This window comes from Sceloporus occidentalis, unplaced genomic scaffold (assembly GCF_023333645.1).
Source record: "Sceloporus occidentalis isolate IW3139 unplaced genomic scaffold, rSceOcc1.0.p SCAF_17, whole genome shotgun sequence".
NCBI classification, from domain to species: Eukaryota; Metazoa; Chordata; class Lepidosauria; order Squamata; family Phrynosomatidae; genus Sceloporus; species Sceloporus occidentalis.
In genome coordinates, this window is record NW_028316997.1 from 10372877 (window position 1) to 10397483 (window position 24607).

General features: G+C 36.3%; 1 protein-coding gene across 1 annotated transcript in view; it reads right to left on the reverse strand.

Moving 5' to 3' along the window:
• Nucleotides 1–24607, reverse strand: part of LOC149302832 (metabotropic glutamate receptor 8-like) — a 300096-nt gene that overhangs the window by 97196 nt on the left and 178293 nt on the right. Inside the window, exon 5 of the mRNA XM_089481946.1 lies at nt 20726–20926. Within this exon, the coding sequence (XP_089338072.1) occupies nt 20726–20926 (201 nt within the window). The remainder of the gene's footprint in view (nt 1–20725; nt 20927–24607) is intronic.

Here is a 24607-nt window from a genome sequence, read left to right on the forward strand (position 1 = left end):
CTGTCCAACATGATTTAAAAAATATGTAAAGCATCTGCAGTTGGACAGTCAGAAGCTGGGTGACAGCTCAGCTGAGCATGCATAGCTTCAAAAGTGAATCCTGAAACAGGCTACAATCCTGTGTTGTATGAGGTATACTGTTAACTAATATGATAAAAGAAAACCAATGCAGATAGAAAGTCTTTCAATAATCATTGCAATGATCACTGCAGGAGAAAGGTTTGCAATAGTGACATTTTCATACAACTGATTGTAAAAATCCAAGTTACCTTCAGCATTGAAATTAAATTTAACATGTAAAACAAATGCAAAAGAAAAATATGACAAAGCAGAATTGTAGACAGATGGTGACTTTAAAATACCTTAGGCATAAAAAATGGCATCTAAGTGTACAAGAAAGGCACTGCATTCACTTAAGAGAACATTCGAGGTTTATAGATGAAGAACTTAAAATACAATAGGCTGCAAAAACAGTGGCAGGCAGATGGTAAATGTCAAGAAGCTGCAGCGTGAAGAGCTCTCACTGTTGAAGGATTCTGTAATTATGCATGTACAACAAAATCCTTTTTGCACATGCTTCTGGAATCACAAGAGAACCCACAGAGACACTTTGTTATCATGTTTTAACGATGCAAAACTAAAATAGATTTTTATAGGTTTAAATCATATTTGAATCATATTCAGTACATATACAGTACATTCAGTACATACCTGCGTATTTGTCTCTAGAATCTAAACATTCAAAATAGTAGGTGTCTTTAACCCCTTGATGACAACTGATGTCCCAGGCATGTCATGGAAATGCATCCCCTTAATGACAATTGATGTGCCGGGGACTGCATTTAGTAACACTGAAAACTACTACAGGGGCCCTTATTTGATCACCCCCCCTCCAAAGCGTCAACGTGCACCATATTTATATGACATCCAGTGACACTGAAAACCAACCCCAGGAAACGATGTTACCACTCTTGAGAACAGCCACAGGCCCCATGGTAAGAGATGTTGCCTTCCCCAAGATTGCGGCACCAATTAAAAAATAGGGTCTGTCCAGACCTGAGAACAGGTACAACGTTTAACCATTCAAGTGAATGGAGCCCAGCAATGTGAAAAAATAATAAAAATAGTTAAAGAAATTCTCCACTGATGTCATCATCAGGGGAACCATCCAGTCCCAACAAAATGTAAAAAAATTTAAGAAAATAAAAAAAAAATGAAAAAAGTCATTTGTACGTTTAATTTTAAAACTAGCGCTGTATTTTCATACTTGGATTCAAAATACCTATGGAGTGTCTAGTTTTCAAAAATATATGGTTTGATGGGGGTAAACTCCACTGACTGGATGTAAAGATGTCCCAAATAGAACATGGGTACAGAATCACCAGCTTTAACAAAATGGTTTTAAAATAGCAATACACTACTAGTACTTATTACCCTACAACTTGCAATATAAGGCAAAACACATAAAAGCATTACGTATTTCTAAACTTGATTCTAAATTAGAATCTATTTAGCAGATTTTTCATTAGCTTTTATATATGAGTCAAATATTTTTCAAATAAAAGTCAGATACTTTTCATACTTGATAAGATCAAATAATGGTATCTAAAGAAAGCCTTTCTTGTCCTGAAATAAAACCCAGTACATAATTGTGTGGTCACAGTAAATGAGAAGAAAATTACAGCTAAACACAAACACAGCAAAAATGTTAAAAACAGCCATTGTCACATAGGTTTCAACAAATAATAAACAGCTCGCTAAAATATATACACTCGTATAACTCATTCTGAAGATCAACCAGATAGCTCTAAAAAGTTACTTACAGAAAACACAGTATCACATTATAATATAATATAAAATAGTAAATGAAACATATTCTGAAAATTCGAAGAATGATTATATATTCTAAACCAGGGGCATAGCAATCATGACCACAGGGGTCACATCTGCGACCGGGTCTCCCAATGGAGGGGGGGAGTATAAAGATCATCTGATCACATGATCTCTCACAGTCTCTCCTTTGATGCTATGTCTGACTGATCCAGGGAGCAGGAAGCGCAATCGCATTTACTTCCTGCATGCTGAATCATTTCGCACACGGCATGGAGGAAGACATTGTTTGAGGGTCTCATTTGGGTTTAAATGTAGTGCAGTCCCACTGATTCAGTTCCTTGGTAAGCAGTGTTGCCACATAAAATTAGATAGGACTCGTCAAACTTTGATCGCACAAACAAGATGTCTGGGGGCACTAACAAGCTGTTCAGTGACAAAGATGGCACATGCAGGCTGTTTGGGGACAAAGATGACACGTAATCTGGGGCAAAAATGGCTCAGGCAAGCTGCTTGGGGACAAAAATTGTACAGACAAACTGGGGACAAACACGACACAGACATGCTGCTTGGAAGCCCCAGGGCAATTTTGTCCCTGCCCTAAATACACACCTAACCATCAATTACCTTATATAAGGTTGGAGGGTGCTAGAGAAAATGTAATTTTATGTATCCAATAGTTCTGCACTCATGCCCAGTTGTTGTTCAGTCAGTCATATGAGTGTTTAATTTATCAGACTGTCACAATTATTGTATAACTTAGAAAGCTCTGTTCAATTTGAATTGTAGCTCCCTGGCACAACAACAAAGCTTAAAACTTTCAGGACTACAAGCCAGCTATATCAGAAAATTAAAATTTTGTTTCAAAATGTGCACAAATGTGCAATTGTATTTTACCAGATCTAGTGGATGGACTTTAACCCCTTAAGGACCGGGCTCGTTTTTTCTTTTTGTACCCTGTGGGACCGAGGCTGTTTTAATACTTTTGTGGGCTCCATTGACTTGCATGGTTGAGTGCAGTACCTGTATTCAACCTGCAAGTGGAGCCAGAGTTCTCTAGAGGGTCAGGAGACCGTCTAGCGAACTCTTTCTTCTTTATTGTTTTTTTTCCCGGGCCGCCGCCATCTTGCTGATGGCGAAGATCACCGGCAGCTGCGGCTGTGACCGCTCTCCGGAGCGGTCACAGCCCATCCAAAGGTAAGTGTTTGGTGTCGCTGGATGCCTCCTGATCGAGGCATTCCAGCGACACCATTTAAGTTTAGGAGGCGATCGTTGATCGCCTCCTAAACGCTTTTAAAACGGGCGTCCGCCGCCATACAATGTATGGCTGTTGACGCCCCGGGGAGGGGCCAGACATGGCCCCCGATGCCGATCTCGGCCTTGCTGAATGCCTCGACATCGAGGCATTACAGTAACGCCGTTTAAGCGAAGAAAGTGATCGTTGATCACTTTCTAAGCTTATTTAATTTTTTGACGGTTCAGGACCGTCAAAGGTCGTTAAGCGACCGTTTTTCCATGACGGTCCTGAACCGGCAAAGGTCGTTAAGGGGTTAAATACTATATATAAACTAATTAAATATTTGTTGTTATTAGGAATTTCATTATGCATGTCTACATAAAAACACCTTAAAACGGATGAGTTATTAAAACTAGTGACTTATTTCTATCATGAGCAGGGCAGTGATTATTTTTTTAAACAGAATTTTAAACAGAATTGTATAGCTTCTAGTCCTTTTAATTTAGCGGATCTAAAACTGTGGTTTCCTTATAACTTAGAATATGAAGTAAACAAATTAGTGTAGGATGTGCATTCGGTCTTCTGATATAAGATTAGTGTTCTAGTAACTACTTGCCAAAGAAAAAAATACAAAATTTAACCTTAAAAAATAAGATTCCAAATATTAACAGTCTTCGTAAGCTTATGATTGAGCCGCATTCATTCCAAGAATTTAAACTTTGGAAGATTGGAACATAATGTTCATTAGAATGAAAACTAACACCTTGGTATTTTGTATGAATACCTTGAGTTATGTGATACATTTAACAGCATGATTATAAAGCATTTTAGATGTTCACAAAGTACTTTGGCTATTAGAATAAATTACATCTGAAAAAAATTAGACTGTTCCCACTGTGTGCTGGTTGCTAATACAAATATCAACAAAATAACACTGTTATCATGAAAAAGATTTAAATTAATTTATGTACATAAATTTATTTCAAGAACACGATCCACACTGTTCCCTATCAGGTGTGGGCAACACTTTTCAGACACTTTATTGTCACACAAATGTTCCATGCTTACTTACAAGTGTAACTTTGTGAACATTAAAATCACAAATACAAATAAATTAAATTATGTAAAGACAAATCAGTACCGAAAAAGATCAACTTTGATCATCATTCTTTTTTTAGTTTACTGTTGGATGGCAACTGGAACAAAGAATATATATCTATTCATGTCTCTTTGTGGTTTGCATGCTACCGCAGCATATGTCTATGCCTTCTTTTGTGGTCCTCTTTTTCTTACATTTGACCTAACACACCCTGTTCCTCTGTTTGTGTCTGTCTGTTACAAGTACATAAGTTCTATTTCTCCTGTTTTGGTTTAGGTGTTATGTTTTTTGGTTAGGGTTAGGACTTGCCTGATGTGAATTATGTCTTGTGATGTGTGGTAGGCTTACATCTTATGGCCATATGATAAGAAAACATTTGCATTAGGGTCCTAGAGCTAGTTTCTTTCCTATGATGTATTGTTTTTGTGCTTCCTTTATCCTTGTCCCTTGCTCTGGCTTGCCTGACTATTGTCGTCTGGATCCATCTACACAGACCAGGCCTGAACACATATGCTGAAAGTATGGCTTACATTTATCTTTGTCTCTCTACTGGATGCTTACTACTGTGTACACCTCTGCATACTGGACTCACAACTTCCACAACACCAGACCTCCTATAGTTTGTGACATGTTACATACCAACTACACTATAGGTACAGCTTTTTTTCCTTCAGTTGGCCAAAGGAGTTATCACAAAATTATGTATAGAAGTAGCAGATCTTCAAATATCTTGTTATGTGTATGTTAATTTCTTACAGTTTGTCTGATTTTATATTATCTATTTAGATTTAATAATGAGTTAATAATAAGTAATAGGTTACTCAAACCTCCTTAATAGTGTCTGGCTTTAATTCAACAATCAGTATGTTAACAAACTTCCTTCTTGATGTAACCTCCGAATATATATCATGGCAATTAATATTAAACTTGTTTTTATATGAGTAAACAGGAAAAGGTTAAATAAACTAAACTAAGGAAAGTCACATAAAGAAAAGGTCAATGTGAAAATAACATGCAAACATATTCAAAGACCCCAGGAATGCCATACAGTAGCTATTAAACAAACACATGAAATGTTGCCTTTGAATACATAAATAGATTTTTATTTGCAGTTTAGGAATTCTTGGTTTAAGGGTATACCTAATATATTGTACTTATTTCAAAATAAATGAGCGTTATTAAAAAACCAAGGGAATTATTTATAATCTTTCTAAATCAAGTTTTTAACAATAATAATGCTATCAGTGGTGACATTTTCCACTTTATTTAGGGCACTTATGTAAAATATAATTTACAGGAATGCTTCAATTTAGCAAGCAAAGCTGATCTTCCCACACCCTAAGCAAATAATGTTTTGCAGATCTTGCCCTGCACCTGCTTGATAATATGGAAATTACTTTGTGGTACCCCCACTAACTCAATGCCACTTTGCAAGACATGAGTAATATTTGAACTGCATTTTGGTTCAAAAAGATTAAAATGGGTTAATATTTGAAACTAAGGCACAATATTATACCATACACAGATATCATTGGATTGCCTTCACAGTAGTGCAAAGCTTCCTTTACACTTTTGGATCTGTATCTGAAACTAACTTGTTTCAAGTTAAATGGGCTTGTTCTTTTTTACCTGGACAGATGGTACATGAAGATAAAATCTAGGTAAGCTAATTTTTGAATCAGTGGGAAGTACAGCTGTATATTTAACTCCACACAGGATCTGTAAAGGTGATTGAAGACCATAGACATTACTCCAGAGGATGGCATAATCATGGAGTGAGATAAATCGAAATCTAGAGTGTGCAGTGTTGACTGAATATAATAATCTTGGCTCTATGCCCAGCATTAGGACTATATATAACCTGCAACATAAGTTCTGTTTTCTTTTTCACTTTGCAATACAAAAAAATTACACATTAAAGCTATTCTCAGATTGAAACACGTTACGTAAAAATACACTGACACATCAAATGCTACAGGGTCATTCCAACTTCTTTCAACTGTGTCACACTTATTTTCCGACTGATGCACATTAAAAAAAAATAATTAAAAAGGTATAAAATGTTAATTTATTTTAATAGAGCTCTTTTATGTTCCGTTAATGATGCAATAAGCTTTGACTGTCTATTTTGTTGCAGTTAGAAAAGGCATCAACATAGCATACAAACACAATCTCAAAAAGTCAAAGACTGCTATTTATATATTTTAGACTGGAATACATTGCTAGCAGATTTTACCAGATGGAATTGGTTCCTCCTTATAACAAAATAATTATCTAGTACAATTATTATTGAAAAGGATTCCTGACATAGAGAGAGTCTACAGTATTCCCCAGCTTTTGGGGGGGCATGGATTAGGCATACAACAATATTAAATTCATGTTGTAATACAATAGCATCTATGTTTTAAGCATGTTAGAACTATAACAGAGGTTATACATAGTTGTCTGCACTAAATATCTTTCCATATCAGTTCCTACTCAACATGTGTCAATGCAAAACATAACCTAAAATGCATTGCTTCTGTTTCTGTATTAACCACCAAAAATATATGTGTTATGATGTGTATTAATGTCCACTATTATTGGTCACTTGTGCAGCCAAAAATATTTTTATGGCCTCATGTTTCTGCTTCGGTTTAGAGAGACGTTTACGCCATCCTCACTTGTTGTAACTATAGCAACTCTATACAGTATATATATACTGAGGCATTCGTATAGTACATATACAATAGACATTTGCAGAAGATAGAAGATGAAGATTCAGAAGAAAATGCGGAAATAGAAGTGGTCGGCGGAAGGGGTTAGCAGAGATGGTAGGGAAAAATTCTGAGCTTCTGTGCTTCATTTTTGTCAGCTTAGTGTGGGGTCTGGCCTAGTTTTCAGGGCTTTGTACAAATCGCACAATTTTCCCAAATTCAGGAAATTTGCAATTCTGACATATCCGAATGCACAAGTCTAATATACAATATTGTTTAGGGTCACTTTTTTATGGAAAGCACGGAAATTTCTAGCTGTTCTAACATAATTGCAAAATATAGTTTTTAATGATCAATTAGCCTTTTAACCCCTTCGTGACAAAGGCTGATTTTACTTTTTGTACCCTTCGTGACAATGGCCGTTTTAACATTTCTGCGCTTCTCGTGTTTTTCTTCTTTCCCGTTTACTGAACCCACACACATTAGATATTGTTTTTTTCAGGACAAGAAGGGCTTTCTTTAGATGACATTGTTTTGATTGTATCATATTATTTACTATTAAAAAAAGTATAAAATATGGTGAAAAATTTAGAAAAAAATGACTGTTTCTAACTTTTAGTTGAAAAATCTTTTACTCATCTATAAAAGGTAATAAAAAAACCTGCTAAATAGATTCTACTATTTGTCCTGAGTTTAGAAATACCCAATGTTTTTATGTTTTTTTGCTTTTTTCTGCATGTTATGGAGCAATAAGTACAGGTAGCGTTTTGCTATTTCAAAGCCATTTTTTCCAAATCTGGTAATTCTTCCCCCCTTGTGCCATTTCGGGTATCTTTGAAGCCGGCCAATGCAATTTACCCCATCAAATCATATATTTTTGAAAACTAGACAGCCCAGGGTATTCCAAATGCTGGTATTTTAACCCTTTCCAAGCACTTATTCTACCATCAGCCTTTGTCAAACTTTATGGTAGTCATTTTTTTGCATTTGTTTTGTCACACACATTTTACTTCAGGTATGAATTAAAAAGTTCTCGTATATGTCACTATCACAAAACACCCCAATATGTGTTCAGCAACATCTCCTGAGCGCAGTGATACCCCACATGAATGATTTTGCCTGGCTGTTCGGGGGCAAAAGGGCCACATTTGGGGCATGCACATTTTTAAATGTTGAACTTTGGCATTTGGGGATCCACTGCCCATGCCCTATTTGGTACATCTTTGAGCCGGGCCATTTCAGTGTGCCCAACAAAACCATATATTTTTGAAAACTAGACACCCCAGGGTATTTTAAATGCTGGTATTTTAACTCTTTGCATGCACACATTTTACCACCAGCATTTTTTCAAAGTTTGCAGTAGTATTTTTGTGTGTGTATTTTTCCCACACACACCTACTTTATGTAAGAATTTACAGCTCCTGGTATATGTCACTGTCAAACAACACCCAATATGTGTTCAGCAACGCCGTTTCGGTGCAGAAAGCGAAAATAGATCGCTTTCTGCACCTGTTTAATGACGTGCCGGTCCTGGCACGTCATTTGTCGTTATCGACTTGAATTTCCGTGACGTGCCCGGATCGGCAATTGTCATCAAGGGGTTAAACTTAAACTTGGATTAGCTAACACAACGTGCCCTTGGAACATAAGAGTGATGATTACTGATAAAGGTCTTCTGAATGCTTATGATGATATTCCACTAAAATTAGCTGTTTCCAGCTGCAACAGTCATTTAGAACATTAACAATGCCTGGACTGTATTTCTGATCCTTGTTATGTTATTTTAATGTACCAAATTTGCTTTTCTTTCAAAGACATGGAAATTTCTAAGTGATCCCAAACTTTTGAATTTAGCGTATATACGTAAGTGTGCTTGGGAAAGAAAACAGCAAGCACTGTAACATCTAATCCCACTTTTTAAGATAAAGGGTCTGCACATTATACACAAGCACCACATAAGATGACCACTATGATTATTGTTTTTTAACATAAATGTAGCATGAGATTTTATAGTATTCCTTCTACCTACCAAAATGTAGATAAAAGCATTTAGTTATATAAGAGGCAACTCTATCAAAAAAAAGCACACTAAAATGCTCTAAAACATGTTTTGTTTTCTTTTGTAAATTGATGTAGTAGCATCACTTAAAGATATTATCAAAATCCATTAAATGTCAGCAGAAATGATTTGCTAAAATGAAATGTTCAGACATAATAGAACATATATTAACAACTAGCCTGATATTAAAACAATTATTTCAAAGCACTGACACATCTAAAAAATGAATAAATAAAAGGAATGGCTGATAGCTTTACCAAGAAATAAATAGGTATATATTTGTTGCATAAGATGATGGATAAGTATCTAAAGGGCATAAATAAAGTTTACTGAATAGTACCAGAAACATTAACTTTTAATGGTTCAGAAAATCATCCTACCCCGGTGTTACATGACCCCGCAGTAAAAGCAATGCTTTCACAGTGCGCAAGATAAATATCAAAAAGTAATACCAAGAGAAATAAAGTTCAGGTTTATAATATACACCTATTGTGTTTGTATATTAGGGCCAGTATGTCTAAGGGCAAGCAAGTGTGTGAATGCAAGACCAAATGTAACCCAGGATGTTTATGTAGGGGCAAGGGTGAATGTGCCTGTGTATGTATGTGTTCATGGGCAGGTGTGTGTGGGCAGGCATTTGTAAACGTAGAGTGTATGTTTATTTTTATTATCTATCCATTACTGTTACTATTTAGGCCTAAAGGGTACAGAATAAATAAAAGGGTATGCGTGAGCCAGATTAAACAATATGGGTGCTGGGCAAGCCCTATTTGTGCAACCTGGGTACTGCGCGAGTCCCATGTTTGCAATCTGGGTGCTGGAGCAAGTCCTATATGTGTAGTATGCTGGACAGTAGTGTGGATGCAATCTGGGTGCATGGTAAATCCTCTGTGTGCAATCTGGGTGCCAGGGCTCACCTTTGTGGTGTGCAACTTGTGATCTATGCCTGCAATTTAGGATTTCAATGTATTATTTACTACTGAGTTTGCATTTTTCAATTGTTCTATACCGGTAATTCTAGTGTTATTTACTTACTCTACAACCACAAATGCAGTTTTTTAAATGGGTTATTCAGTTTACCTATCACTCTAAAATAAAAAAGCACCCACAAAACCTCCTGCTGCCTCGAAAGAGCAGCGCAGTGTTCAGCTAGTGTGTTGGGTGTATGTCTGTCTTTGCAGCTACAACAGCTTCCAGAAGATTTTGGAGTGTTTCTGTAGGAATTTTTGCCCATTCATCCTTCATCCAGTAGAGCATTTGTGAGGTCAGGCACTGATGTTGGACAAAAAGGCCTGGCTCACAATCTCTGGTCCAGTTCATCTCAAAGGTGTTCAATGGGGTTGAGGTCAAGGCTCTGTGCGGGCCAATCAAGTTCATCCACACAAACTCATCCAACCACTTCTTTATGGACCTTGCTTTGTGCACCACTATAAGGACAAAACTATTGGGAGATATCTCTTAATTACTGAAATCAGGGTTTGGTCTAGGCTTAGTGAAAAAAAATCTTAATGCGTCCGCATACCAAGACCTTTTGGACAATGCTATGCTTTCAATCTAGAGGGAACAGTACAATATATTTCATAAGAATTTTCATATTTCAAATGTGACCTATTAATGGTGGTTGCTGTGATACAGTCAATCTAGGCATCTAAAAGGGTAATTATTCTAATTATACCTTTTCTCAACTACATATGTTTTATGGAAATCCAACACTTACACAAATGTTTAACATGTACTTCAATAGGTACATTACTTAGCTATAAAACATCTAAATGTGATAAACAATGTACCTTCATGAATACAAATGTGGTGCTATTATGATAAAGCATTATTCATTTTTTTCTGTGGTTATTTGCATTATATAAAAAATAAACACTTAATGGGTAAAGGACACATCTAACTAAAATGTAACTGGAGTTAAAAGCATTTTCATTTAAAAAAAAAAACAACTTAATGCATCACATGCTACATTATGTCTCTTTTCTGATTATTTTTTCATCCAACTCAGATGAATACTATGTAGTTTTTTTGAATGTATAAAACATGTCCAATCATTTTGGAACTAATGTTATTAATTTAAATTGGGGTCATTTTATTCAAAACATCAATAGGTTAATATTAATCTTAAAATAAAATAAATAGCTTGTATATTAATCAATCAAAGAATAAAAAGTAATCAATCAGGACACATCAATAGAAGAAAATAGATTTTTGCTGTATCTAGAATGGGATCATTTTCTAAATCAAATTATTTATTAAAATGTATTTTATGCTTACACGTCGAACAGTCTGGTGTTTTACACTGGGGGCAGATCCAGGGGGATGGGTGTCCCTCTGCTGCAAAACCGGGGGGCAAATTCCCCTCTTGGGTGCTCAGGCCTCCCAGTGTGCCTCTGCTGAATGGCTGGTTATAGGGAAAATCACTGATTTCCCCAGTCATCCTTATATACACTATGGAGTCTGTGCTGAACTGGCCCATTTAAACTATAGCGGTTGTGCCAAGCTGGCTCAGCCTCCATACGCTACATTAAAAGGAGCTACTCATCTTTTAGACACGAAGCTCCAGGATATGGCATGATTGCACACTATGTTTTTAACGCTCAGTTTCATTGTGCCACAATATTTTTTTTTTGTACTTGGATGGCATGGTAGAAAGCTAATATAGTATGCTGGCTGCTCCAGATTTAATATTTTGGTTGAAATATAATCATTAACTGATACACAAACAGCAGTGTAGGAGGAATAAAAAGTAAAATGTCATACACCATGGCAAGACTGAGCACAGCAATAAGACACAAGGTAGTTATACTGCATCAGCAAGGTACCTCTCAGGCAGAAATTTCAAGTGTTTCCAGCTGTTTTGTCCAAGTTATTTGAAGAAGCTTAAAGAAATGGGCAATGTTGAGGACCGTAGATGCATTGCTCAGCCAAGGGAGCTTGGTGTAGCATATAAGACACATCAAGCTTACTTACCTTTGTAATTGGAAGATGTCCAGCAGTGCCATTAGCTCAGCATTGGCAGAAAACAGTGAGAACTTGGTATACCCATCTACTGTCCTGGAAAGTCTGTCCATAATTGGTTTTCTTGGGAAAAAGCCATACTTCTGAAGTTAAAACAAGGATAAGCAACTCAACTACAAAATTACAGGAACTGGGGTGCAGAAAAATGGCAGCAGAGGAGCTGGACCGATGATTTAAAATTGTAAATATTTAGCTGTAGCTAAATTTCATTAGCAGAAATGCAGCCCCAAACTTGCTCAGAACCTCCACTGTGTTTCACTGCTGCCTGCAAATAGACATTCTTGTACCACTGTCCGACCTGGGATTTTGTCAGAATTTATAGTCTCCTCATCCCTCAATGCTGAGAAGCACAGGCCAATACTTTACCATTATGCAATACCATCAGGAAGGCATTTTATGGACCACAACTGTATTCTTCAGCATGACAACAACCCCAACCATACCGCTAAAGTCATTAGGAACTATATTCAGTGTAAAGAAGAACGAGAAGAAATGGCATTGGCCCTAAACCCAATATCATCAAGTCTGTCTGGGATTACATGAACAGAGGGAAACAACTGAGGCTGGCTAGATCAACAGAACCATGTTTAGTTTTGGAAAAACCTACCTTCTGGGTTCATTTTTCTTTTAAAAGTGTACCTAGAAGAATTGATGCTGTTTTGAAGGCAAAGGGTTATCACATTAAATATTGATTCATTTAGATTTTTCTTCAGTTCACTAACTTTGAATTTTATTAAATTATAAATTAATCTATTAATTGAATCGGATAACGTGTCTTTTTTTAAAACATTCTTACTTTACAGCAATTTTTCACATTTGCCTTAAAGTTGAACAGTACTGTATATCAATAAAAAAATGTACACACCTTGCAATTTAAATTTTAATCTATGACTGACCATGCAGTGAAACTATTTGTAAATACAAATGAGTATTTAGGAAGAGGAAGTCTTTAACAGCTTGAAAATATCATATCGCTAGCAGGCATGTGTTGTACAAGACTGTGGTCAGGTTAGGGTTTACTAACTACATGTGAGGACCCTGTTCCAGGCTATACTTTTGCCTTAGTTAAACTAAATATGTTTCAACTGTTGGAAGGGGGTTGGCTAGATTTGAACTAACAGCCTTTTGTATATAAAGCCTGCACCTTGCAGACCCACCAGAGCAGGACTTTAGTTAGCTCCCTTTCCTGTGATAGAGCCTCTTGCTGCATTATGGCCTGTCGGGAACCACAGGACTTGAACCAGCGACCCTGAGCAAGGCACTTACCTGTTAGCTACTTCCTATTAGTGCAACTGTCATTTTCTAGTCCTATAAAATGCTGACCCCCTCTTATCCACATTGGCCTTGTGTGGTCTAGCTGCAGTGTCTCATGGTTTAGATCTCCTGTTGTGACCTGATTCGCTGTATTAGCGTTCCTGACTTCTTCAATTATGACCACAACTAGTTCCTGAATTTTTGCCTAATTGCTTACGATGGGGACTTTGGCCTGATTCCTAACATTCCGTATCTTTCCATTCCTGAACCTGGCTTGTCTGACTTTGTTCTACCCTGTCTGGGTTTTAGTATATCCTGAGGGACCAGGTAGATCATCGGCAAGTCCCGCGGCTGGTTGAAACCCAAAGAGAAACCTTTTGGTCTAGAGTGGTACATTCCTTTACCTGACAGTTCAGCCATCAGTGGATATACTACTATAATAGAAATTGTTTCCTTAGGACGGCCTGTTTACCTAGGGTGCTACCATTAAAAACTGCAGTCTGCTCAATAATAAACTCTGTAATGAATATATATTGATGATTAGAATGATCATAAGAAGTGCCTCAAAAGGCATGTATATATATATATATATATATATATATATATATATATATATAATTTATATTATACTGTATGTTTTAGTTACAGAGTTTGAGATGTTTCTATTTCTACTAGTCAACAGTGTATTGGTTTGGACCTATATAAACCTCACATGTATTATCGATGAACATAGAAAATTGTCTTTTTGAAAACCTAAAAAGACAAGCCTTACATTGGAATGGCAAGGTTTACCATATGAAACAACTGTTTTTGAGCTTTTAACCCCTCTGTGATATCTCATGGTTATAACTTTAACTTGCCTTCAAATTTAAAGCTACACTCGTAGCAATAAGGAAATTATTATTTTTTCCATTGCAAAGAAAGGCACTGGGATCTACCGCAACGTTTGTGCAAACTATGCGAATTTTGCATATTTTTTTTCCTTTTGTGCTTTGGGGTTCACGTGCTATGAAGGCTCCTGTCCCCTGATGTAGCCTGCCTATGCCTATCGCACGTGCAATAGAAAGAAAGACCCTATTTGGCTCAATGCTACCACGCTAAAATGTACATACAGTTATGGTTAATGGGGTGTTTAGGGTTAATTTAGGGGCAGTTATGGTTGATGGGGTCTTTAGGGTTAATGTAGGGACAGTTATGGTTGATGGGGCGTTTAGGGTTAATTTAGGGGCAGTTATGGTTGATGAGGTGTTTAGGGTTAATTTAGGGGCAGTAACGGTTAATGGGGTCTTTAGGGTTAATTAAGGGGCGGTTATGGTTTATGGGGTCTTTAGGGTTTATTTAGTGGCAGTTATGGTTGATGGGGTGTTTAGGGTTAATTTAGGGGCAGTTACGGTTGATGGGGTCTTTAGGGTTAATTTAGGGAAATGTATTTTAACCTGTACATTACGTCATAAATGTACATTTAATTTTCAAAATGTATATATTGTGAACCCCAATTGGAATTACCGACCAGCCGCCACAGTGGCCTATGTAGCTATGTAACTATGTATTTACATGAACATGGCAATTACTACCATTAGGCATTTCTATACTCATTCTGTTAATGTAAACTGAAATATAGCTACAATCTGGCCAAATCCCTATTTTTTCTTATTTATGTACCATATGCTCTGTTTCCTTGAATTAGAAACATTCAGAGAACATTGGTCATGAAACCATTTTTTTGAAAAGAGGAGAAATAAATGTTCCAGGAAATATGGAAAATAAATGAAGAAAATAAGCTCTCACTCTTGTTCAGAAAATGTTTTAGAACAACATAAACTATTTTACAGCAAACTGAAAGACATCTTAGAATAATTTAAATAAAAATACATCTTTAAGTAATTGCATAACGCAACAAATGGTTTACAAATACCATTATTGCAAAAAGGTCCATGAATAAAAAAATATATGCTTTAGGGATGATAATGGAGAGCTCATGATCTATTTCTCACAATGTAGGCTAAATAATATGTTATTTGTCTCTGCATGTCTGACATCTAGGCTTTCATGGATTCTATATATATTTTAGGTTTTGGTAGAAGAAAAGGTTAACACTTAGTTACTAATGCAGAGTAGTGCAGGAATGATACCAAAAAATAGGAATGGTTTAAAATTCAGAAAATTTATCCGTATTGAACAACATTGCATCTGCCAAGTTTCACTAATTTTTTGACATTTCAAAGCCAATACAAGAAAGGAATATGCTAATATTAGAAAGGTTTCCAAAAATGCCTTCAATCTGTTATAAATTGAACCCATAACTACTAGCTAAAAGTTTTTCAAAATTAAGCGATATATGACATTTAGGATATAAGATACTTTTTTTGCTGGCTCCCACTCCTTTTATTTAGATCATCTATGGTCTCTATGCTAATCTAAATATAAAAAGATATTTGACAAGACAAATGTGTGCCAACTCTTTTAATCACTTTCCATTTACTGTGCAGAATAACATTTTCCAGTGGGCAGATTTTAGCACAAAAGCAATTGTGTGTATGGTTCATGATATGTGTGGAGGCAAGCTGTAAGACAATGTGTTGAGCTCTCATTGAAGCCCATGGACACATGTACATGTACACCAACAGTCCTGGAGGTAAAGGAATTTGCATAGGGGGCCACATGAATGAGGGAATTCCAGGCAATCCTCCACGTCTTGATGGGGCTTTCAATCAATAAAGAGATTGACAGCAGGACACCAGTTTGTGGTTGAGTGGTTGGCCCTTTGGGGACAGCCCATAGTAACTAGAGGGGTATATGAGGTGAGCTCTCAGAGTGCTGCCCCATTGTGTGAAATGGATTTTCCCTCCTACCTTTTCCTTTTTGTGTTTGTTTCTTATATCAGTGTGGATGGCTATGATGGCATGGTGCAAGGGTTAAACACCTATAGGTGGTGCAAAGCACTCCTTGGGCTTATGCCCTTGTAATTCTAGTTCATGGATATGGGCTGCTCTGCATGTCCCATATGTGCCAGAAGTCACAGAAGGGATGCAGTTGATATGCCTATCCAGCCTGTGTTGGTTTAATATCATTTAAAGTGGTTATATTTCCGTGTGGTGGAATGGTTTGTAAAAGCGCAATGCGTTTGCTAGATTGCTAACGCATGGTAATGATGTGGGAAATACATAAATGTTTTAGTTACATGTCGTTATCCAACTGTGATATCGTTGGTAGTGTCAGAGTGGAGAAACAAGATGTACTGCACCATGGACAAAAATTGACCATAACTGACTTGTAATACATTTTTGTCATTTGAGTTTATTGTGTGTGTCTCGTCATTTAAGGTGAGGGAAAAAGGGGTGCCCTCATGACCAGTCATGTCTAAAGCCCTACACAGATATGTATAGATAGTTATTTTATTATCATTTATCTATATAAGATGTATTAAGAGTTACTGTAAAATGATGGCCACATTTAATATTGGTGTAACAAGTTTCACTGTTCTGTAAATTAACGTGTTAAATGACTTCTCAAACATAATAATACTAATTATCAGTATGTAAAATATAGCACATTTAGCATGAAATCTGTAAATAAGGGTTTTCTCATACAACTTCAACTGTAGATAGGTAGCCCAATTACATTTACACTTTCAATATACAGTCTAATCCTTTGGGAATAGAATAATTTATCAGCTCAGGTTAAATGTTTTGTAGGAGAGATCTAAAGGACTTGCCAGTATTGGGGAAAGTAGTCACAGCGCAACAGACTTCACGCTATCGCTATGCAAAAGGGAATGGCCATTACTAGCCCTATAGGTAAGAATGGTGATCTGTTAGACCAGGGGTAGGCAACCGTCGGCTCTCCAGATGTTGTGAACTACATTTCCCGTGATGCTTTGCCAGCAGTATGACTGTAAGAGCATTATGGGAGATGTAGTCCACAACATCAGGAGAGCCGCAGATTGCCTACCCCTGTGTTAGACTAACCTCCAACCATAGTTAAAAGCAGCAGTGGTGAATCTTAGTCTTATCGTCAGACTTCTATTTGAGGTCAGATTATAAGGCAACCTCAAATGTTAGAGGAGGGTTATTTTTTAGAGCATTTGCTCTGAAAAAAACCTTGTCTTATATTCAAGCAAATACGGGTATTAATACATTTGAACTTGATACTATTTGATGACTCTAGGTGGCCTAATGGACACAAAACCCAAAGAACCACTAAACCCCAAACATTACAATAATTGCATTGCATTGCATCAGCATTCGTGATAGATTCAAGTCTACTCAACCAAACATTAAGGCACACAGGGCAAACAAAGTATTTGCAGTGTCTTGGCTCATAACTACAATACCTATCACAGGACAACTGACTTAAACCAAGGACCGGCAGTTATGGTTCAAATATATGCAAGCGGTTCACCTGTTCATGTACTGAGATATAATCGAAATTTGTAATGTGACCCATGCACTCTATTTAATCATCTACAGGTTTTGCCTACAATACATGGGAATTACCCACTGTTCTATGTAAATATAAAAAGTTATAATGCTGCCAATGCCAGTTCCAGGGGATTACCAATATGGCTACCTGGGTTCTGTGCACGCATGCGCAGATTGAAAAAAATGTATTCCTATCATACACACAGACAGATACACACAAAGTATTATATGTATATTCAGAAATCTAAATGTATATCCTTTTTGTGTATCTTTGCAGGTTTTGAGATATATATATATATATATATATATATATATATATATATATATATATATATAATTATCACATATATTTATTATGCATACTAGAATACAAAATGTGAGTTGTGAGCTTTTTAATAGCAATCTCATTTATGCCCCAAAGGATACAAAAACCTTTTTTTTGTAATTTATGGGTCTTTTGCTACATGGTCAAGTAGTTATTATTGCTGTATTAAAAATGTTGCTTGCACTGCAAATTTACTTGCTAGGATATAGTGCTCAGATTAAAAGTCAAGGAGGTAGCTAAACTCCAACTGTGAACTGTATGTTAAATATTGAAGTGTTCACTTTCTCTTTTCTCACCCATAAGTGAAGGCATTATTTTCACAACAATTAGCCTTTCTGAACGCCTAAGGTTTTCTCTTATCAACACTCTAATTTTAAACGTTTACATTCCAGTTCATAGCACAAAGAGCTGCACTAGCATAGCTGACAAACAGTTTTACAAGTTTAATATATAAAATCCAATTAATCAACGGACAGATTATGCTTGACTTCACCATGAGACCTGGCACGACCTTAAGCTTTTCCTTTGGTGACACACAAAAAACTGAAATACCGTATATCATCACAAAAAATCTAACATGTTTGACTAATACATTTTGCTAATTGACTACATTGTCCTTTTAAACCGTTGAAATTTTAAATAAAGGATTTTAATGGTTATATATTTAAACCTTATTATTAAAGTATTTTTAGAATTACATCCCTAGCCTTAAAGAGATTAACTCTCATAAAAAACTTCAAGGCAATATTCTTCTAATGAACCTACTCAGCTTGGTGGTTCTTCATTAACTCTTTCTAAAGGGATAAACATAGCATCAGTCTGTAAGGTAATGGATTTCTTATTGGTCTACAAATACAAGTATTAAACTACCATACTGCCATTATTTGTTTAAAATAGATAGTCTGAAGAAGAAATAAAGGGATCAAAAAGTAACAGTTAAAAGTACAAATGCATCCCACAAAATAGTATTTTTATTTAATGCGTGTTAAAGTCTATCATGCTTTCTCTGCATGTGAAATGGAGCATACATTCTTTAGTAACTGAAGTTCTGTCTTATTTAGCTCTTGAGAGAAGGGCCTTCTTTACCTAATGTAATGGTTCGTCTTAGTCAATTCTAGTTTTGTCATACCCTTTGAACATATCTACTAAAAAAAGCAGTGTAAATAGTGGCCACTATATGAATAAAATATAATAATAATAAAGATACTGCCATGCAAAATGCCTATGTTTAACCCATTAATGACAAGACTGTTTCTTACTCGTAGTACATTTTGGGACAATGGCTCTTTTAACCTTTTTCAGTGTTGCTGTTTAGCTGTAATTTTCTTCTTTCTCATTTTGTGCACCCACACATATTATATTTTTTTTTTTTTCAGGACAAACAGGGCTTTTGTTAAATACCATTATTTGTATCATATCATCTAATTTACTATTAAAAAAAAATGATAAAATATGGTGATTTTTTTTGTAAAAAAATGACTTTTTCTCACTTTTTACTGCAAAAAACAAATGAAAAAAACTGCTAAATAGATTCTAGTCTTTGTTCTGAGTTTAAAAATACCCAATTTTTTTATGTTTTTTTGCTTTTTTCTGCACGCTATGGGGCAATAAGTACCAGTAGCATTTCGGGTATATTTGAAGCCGGCCAATGCAATTTACCCCATCAAGCCATATATTTTTGAAAACTAGATGCCCCAAGATATTTGAAATGCTGGTATTTTAACCCTTCCCATGCACTAATTTTACCACCAGCCTTTGTCAAACTTTATGGTAGTAATTTTTTTTTTTTTTTTTTCACACATGTTGTACTTCAGGTATATATTTATAGCTATATATATGTCCCTGTCAAACAACACCCCAATATGTGTTCAGTAACATCTCCTGAGCTTAGTGATATCCCACATGCATGGGTTTGTAGGGTTATTTGGGAGATAAAAGGCCCCCTTTGTGAGGTGTGGGGTTTTTTTGCCATTTAGACATCTGGTCAGTCTGTGCCCACGTCCCATATTTGGGGCATCTTTGAAGCCGGCCAATTCAATTTACCCCATCAAATCATTTTTCGATGCGGGAATTTTTGTGAAAATATAGCGTGAATTGTAGGACTTGCTCATAAAAAACACACACACATATATATATATATATATATATATATATATATATATATATATTTACTCACAAAGTCCATTGCATACCATTCCAAATTTTCCAAGCCTGGTGCTAGACTTGACTTTGAATAAAGAGAAATTGTTAATTTAAAGACCTGGAGTACTGACCATCTTTTGAAAGTGCTTTATATATATATATATATATATATATATATATATATGTATGTGCACTTTTTTCTTTTTTTGGTGACAGTGGGGAATTATTTTTACATGTTACCATATTTGTTTAATTTTTTTAAAAACATTTTTTTTTATTTATTTTTTATTATTATTTTTTTTACTAATCACACTGATTAGTGAGCTGGGCTCCATTGACCTTGCTGGCTGTGGCTGCAGCCCAAGAGTGATGGGAGTTTGAGCACAGGGCTTTCTTCTGTGTGTTTTAATAATGTTTAAATAATGTAATTTCAAGAGTATATGGGGAATAGCACATTTAGTGGCGTTAATAGGTAGCTAAATTATCGTAAATAAATTATTTTATATTATATCTGGCAATATACCTTACAGAGGAGATAGATGAAAAACACAGTTTAACAAATCCGATGAGTCTGTAAACTTTGTTTTCAAAAGAGAAAAAGTGTATTTGAATATTAATTGTATAGTAGCATTTCAACTTACCGTTAAAATGTACAGACCGAATGTAACTGAGAAGTTCTTTCCCATCGACTGACTTCATTCTTGGACAAAGTCCTACATATCCTGGGCATAAATCTCTGTGCATGTTATTAAGAGCATGGGCCATCGAATACACTGCATCTATTACAAACTGGACTTTGCCTTCTTGTTCATAGCTGGAATCTCTTCCAATCTTTTCTAGACCTGTAAGACATAGAACATATGCATGTTCGCTTTATTTTCATAGTGGATCACACAAAATAATTAAATAGGAAATATTCTTATACCGCTATTTCAATTTGAATGCATATGTTTGTTGAGTGTCCCCTTTAAATTATCAATTTCTCCAACTAAAAAAATGCATAGAGGGACTTTGCTGGACCCCCCCATTGCATTTGCCTATTTTTATTTTAGCACTTTGACTGAAGAAGATTTATTCAGCAAAACAAATCCGCTTGCCACCATGCATGTTCAGTATGCTCACCGTCTGTCAGTGCTGCATGAGCGTTCCAGGAGCTCTTATGGAGCCTCACATGCGTATGCACATAAAGCACTTCCATTAATTTTAATAAGAACATTCCTGAAACGTATTAACTTTGGATATGAAGCAGCCAAAACTGGGGTGAAAACTGGACCATCAAGGGGACAAGACGTTTTAGCTTTGGAAATGCAGCTTTTAAAGTCAATTAATGGACAGGTAATGCCAATACACTTCATTTAGCATAAATATGTACATAACTAATCTGTATGACACTACAGTATGTCCATGTCTGACAAATAATGCCATTTTTTGATTGCTTAGTAGAATTAACAGTGCTTGTCAAAAATGTAATGATTAATACAAATTAATCTGCCTTCATTCAAACCGAACACAACATTTATGAAATGCTGAACAGCGCAAATTGTCCTCTGTAATTATTATTATTTTATTTTTGTACTGCCTGGTGAAATTTAACGTAATCAAATGGCATTAAGTATACACCTTGCACATTTCATGGAGATGTTCAGTGGAATCCAATTATAGCAAGATTTATTAAGTAATTACTAATTATTCCAAGAAAGAAAGCCTTCATTGATTTTTTACTTAAACAACCCTGAATTCTGGCCTTTTGGTTTCTATTAAGCAGCCAACTACCGTTATTTAAAGCAACTCGTTCGACACTATTCCCATTCAATTCAACATAATTTAGTGAATGAGACAGTCTAATTTTTATTTGATCACATTATTTAGGCAAATTAACAAGGCAGCATGCTGTTTACCAATGCATGAATCCAATGCTACCATCTGTCACTCTATAATATGTACTAACACATTTTTGTGTTTAAATTAAAAGAGGAGCACTAACAGACTTTGTTTTATACTCCAATTATAGAAAAAAGAGACTTTTCCTAATAATATATCTGCTACTTTTGATTCTGTTTTTAGACATATTAACAATTATTTTCACTTACACTTTTTAATGATATGGTGTTTGAGGACCGTATATAGTGAAAAGGCCCCTGATATTATAGGTTAAGGACAATTTAAGTCAGGATTTATGGACCAATAGGACACTATTTCAGATGCAATGTTATTGTACAACAATAAACAAATATGTTTCATGAATAAACGTACAAAAAAAAACTACACATTCTTTCAACAATATGTAACTGTTTATAGCCTTTGTGAAAAAAATGTCATAGCAAGGTAAATGTCAGTTTCTAAAAGGAAAAAGCCACTAAATTGGTTCTCTGAGGCAGTAAACAGTTTCCATTACTGAGGGAAAATATTTACCAGCATACAATATTTTTCATTAAGAATTAGGTCAAAATAGTGAAGCCCTTATTATTAAGCAGCACATACTTTATCTCTTGGTAGGCTTGCCATAGGACAGTACAGAATTTCACATGCTTATACATTTTAGCAACCTATAAAAAAGCTTTATGGGAGGGGAGTAATCTGAACAGCATGTAATTTACTATGGCTATTCCGAATATCTGAGGACTACAACAATTCATGTGGTGTTACATATTTAGAGAAATTATGTTTTTTTCTAATACACTTTGTATTTTATCGTTTTATTAAGCCATTTAACTGAGAGTATTTGACCCACAGAGAAAAAAAAGTATAACAAAAAAAATAAATGGCATAATGGGATGCCAAATAATACATTGCATTTTCAAGATTTGCTTTTGGAATCATTAACTTGATCTAATATATTATCATATGTTTCTCTGCTCAAGAATTGAACATTCAGATTCCTAAAATCTAAAATTACATACTGCAAATTGACATACAGATAGTAACTAGTTACAAATTATATGTACAATGTTTGGTACTTGGTGACAATTTAAAGAATTTATGGATTTTGATATATATTTTTAAACTAACTACTCACAGTTGAAAATCCATTCCCAGGTCAAAATACAAAACTAGTAAAAAGTAGTTGTAAACTTAAAACACTGCTGTTCTGCTTGGCTTTTGCAGTTGCATTTAGCTTGGACACACAAGCGAATCCTGAGCTGGGGCGAATCTCCTAAGTGACATCTCTAAGTGAGGAGTTACAAGCAAAGAAGGAGAGTATATTCATTACTATTGCAAGGGGGAGCACTGTGTTTGTTTGTGTTGTGTTCAGTGTAAAGTTTTGTTGAAAAAAGCAAAATAAAAAAGGGTAAGGGCTATTTCAGGTGTGTTGCTAATTAAGTAACCTTCTCTGTGAGTTCTGCTTGGCTTTTGCAGTTGCATTTAGCTTGGACACACAAGCGAATCCTGAGCTGGGGCGAATCTCCTAAGTGACATCTCTAAGTGAGGAGTTACAAGCAAAGAAGGAGTTAAAAAGCAAGAAGGAGGGTAAAGGATAAATCCTTGTGATTGCATATAATATATTTATATATATTTTGCGCCTTACTGTCTGTTTTTGCCAGTTATTGGAGCTATCCCCATTGCCAAGATGTCCTCCATGTTTGACAATGCGGTCAGGTGTACATCTTGCTCAATGTATGCAATCCTTGAGCAGCGCTTCGAGGGTGCATATTGCTGTGCGAGATGTGTGCGGGTTGCTCATTTGGAAGCACAAATCCTGAGTCTAGAGGAGCAACTGGCAACACTGAGATCTATTGACAACTTGGAGAGGAGTCTGCTGCTCACTGAGCAAGCTCTCTCGCAGGTAGAGGTGGGGGAGGATAGTGGGATGGAGGTACAGGACAGTCAGGCAGCTAGCTGAGTTACAGTTAGAAGGCGGGGTAGGGGGAAAAGCGCCAGGGAGGCTAGTCCTGATCTAGCACACCCCAACAAGTTTGCCCGGTTGGCAGATGAGGGGGATGTTAGTTCAGAGTTAGCAGTACTGCAGCAAGTCACTGCCTCTGACCACCAGAGGGGTGTCTGCTCCAGTAAGGAGGGAAGGAGGAGCGCAGGGCAGGCCAGACAGGTGCTGGTAGTGGGGGACTCAATTATTAGGGGGACAGACAGGGCGATCTGTCACAAAGACCGGGATCGCCGAACAGTGTGTTGTCTGCCTGGCGCTCGAGTTCGGCACATCGCGGATCGGGTTGACAGATTACTGGGAGGGGCTGGAGAAGACCCAGCAGTCATGGTGCACATTGGCACCAATGACAAAGTGAGAGGGAGGCGGAGTGTCCTTAAAAATGATTTCAGGGACTTAGGTAGCAAGCTTAAGGCAAGGACCTCCAAGGTAGTATTTTCTGAAATATTACCTGTACCACGTGCCACACCAGAGAGGCAGCGGGAGATTAGGGAGCTAAACAAGTGGCTCAGAAGCTGGTGTAGGAAGGAGGGGTTTGGGTTCATGGAGAACTGGGCCGACTTCTCTGTCGGATACAGGCTCTACGGTAGGGACGGGCTGCACCTCAATGGGGAGGGTGCAGCTGTGCTTGGGGAGAAGATGG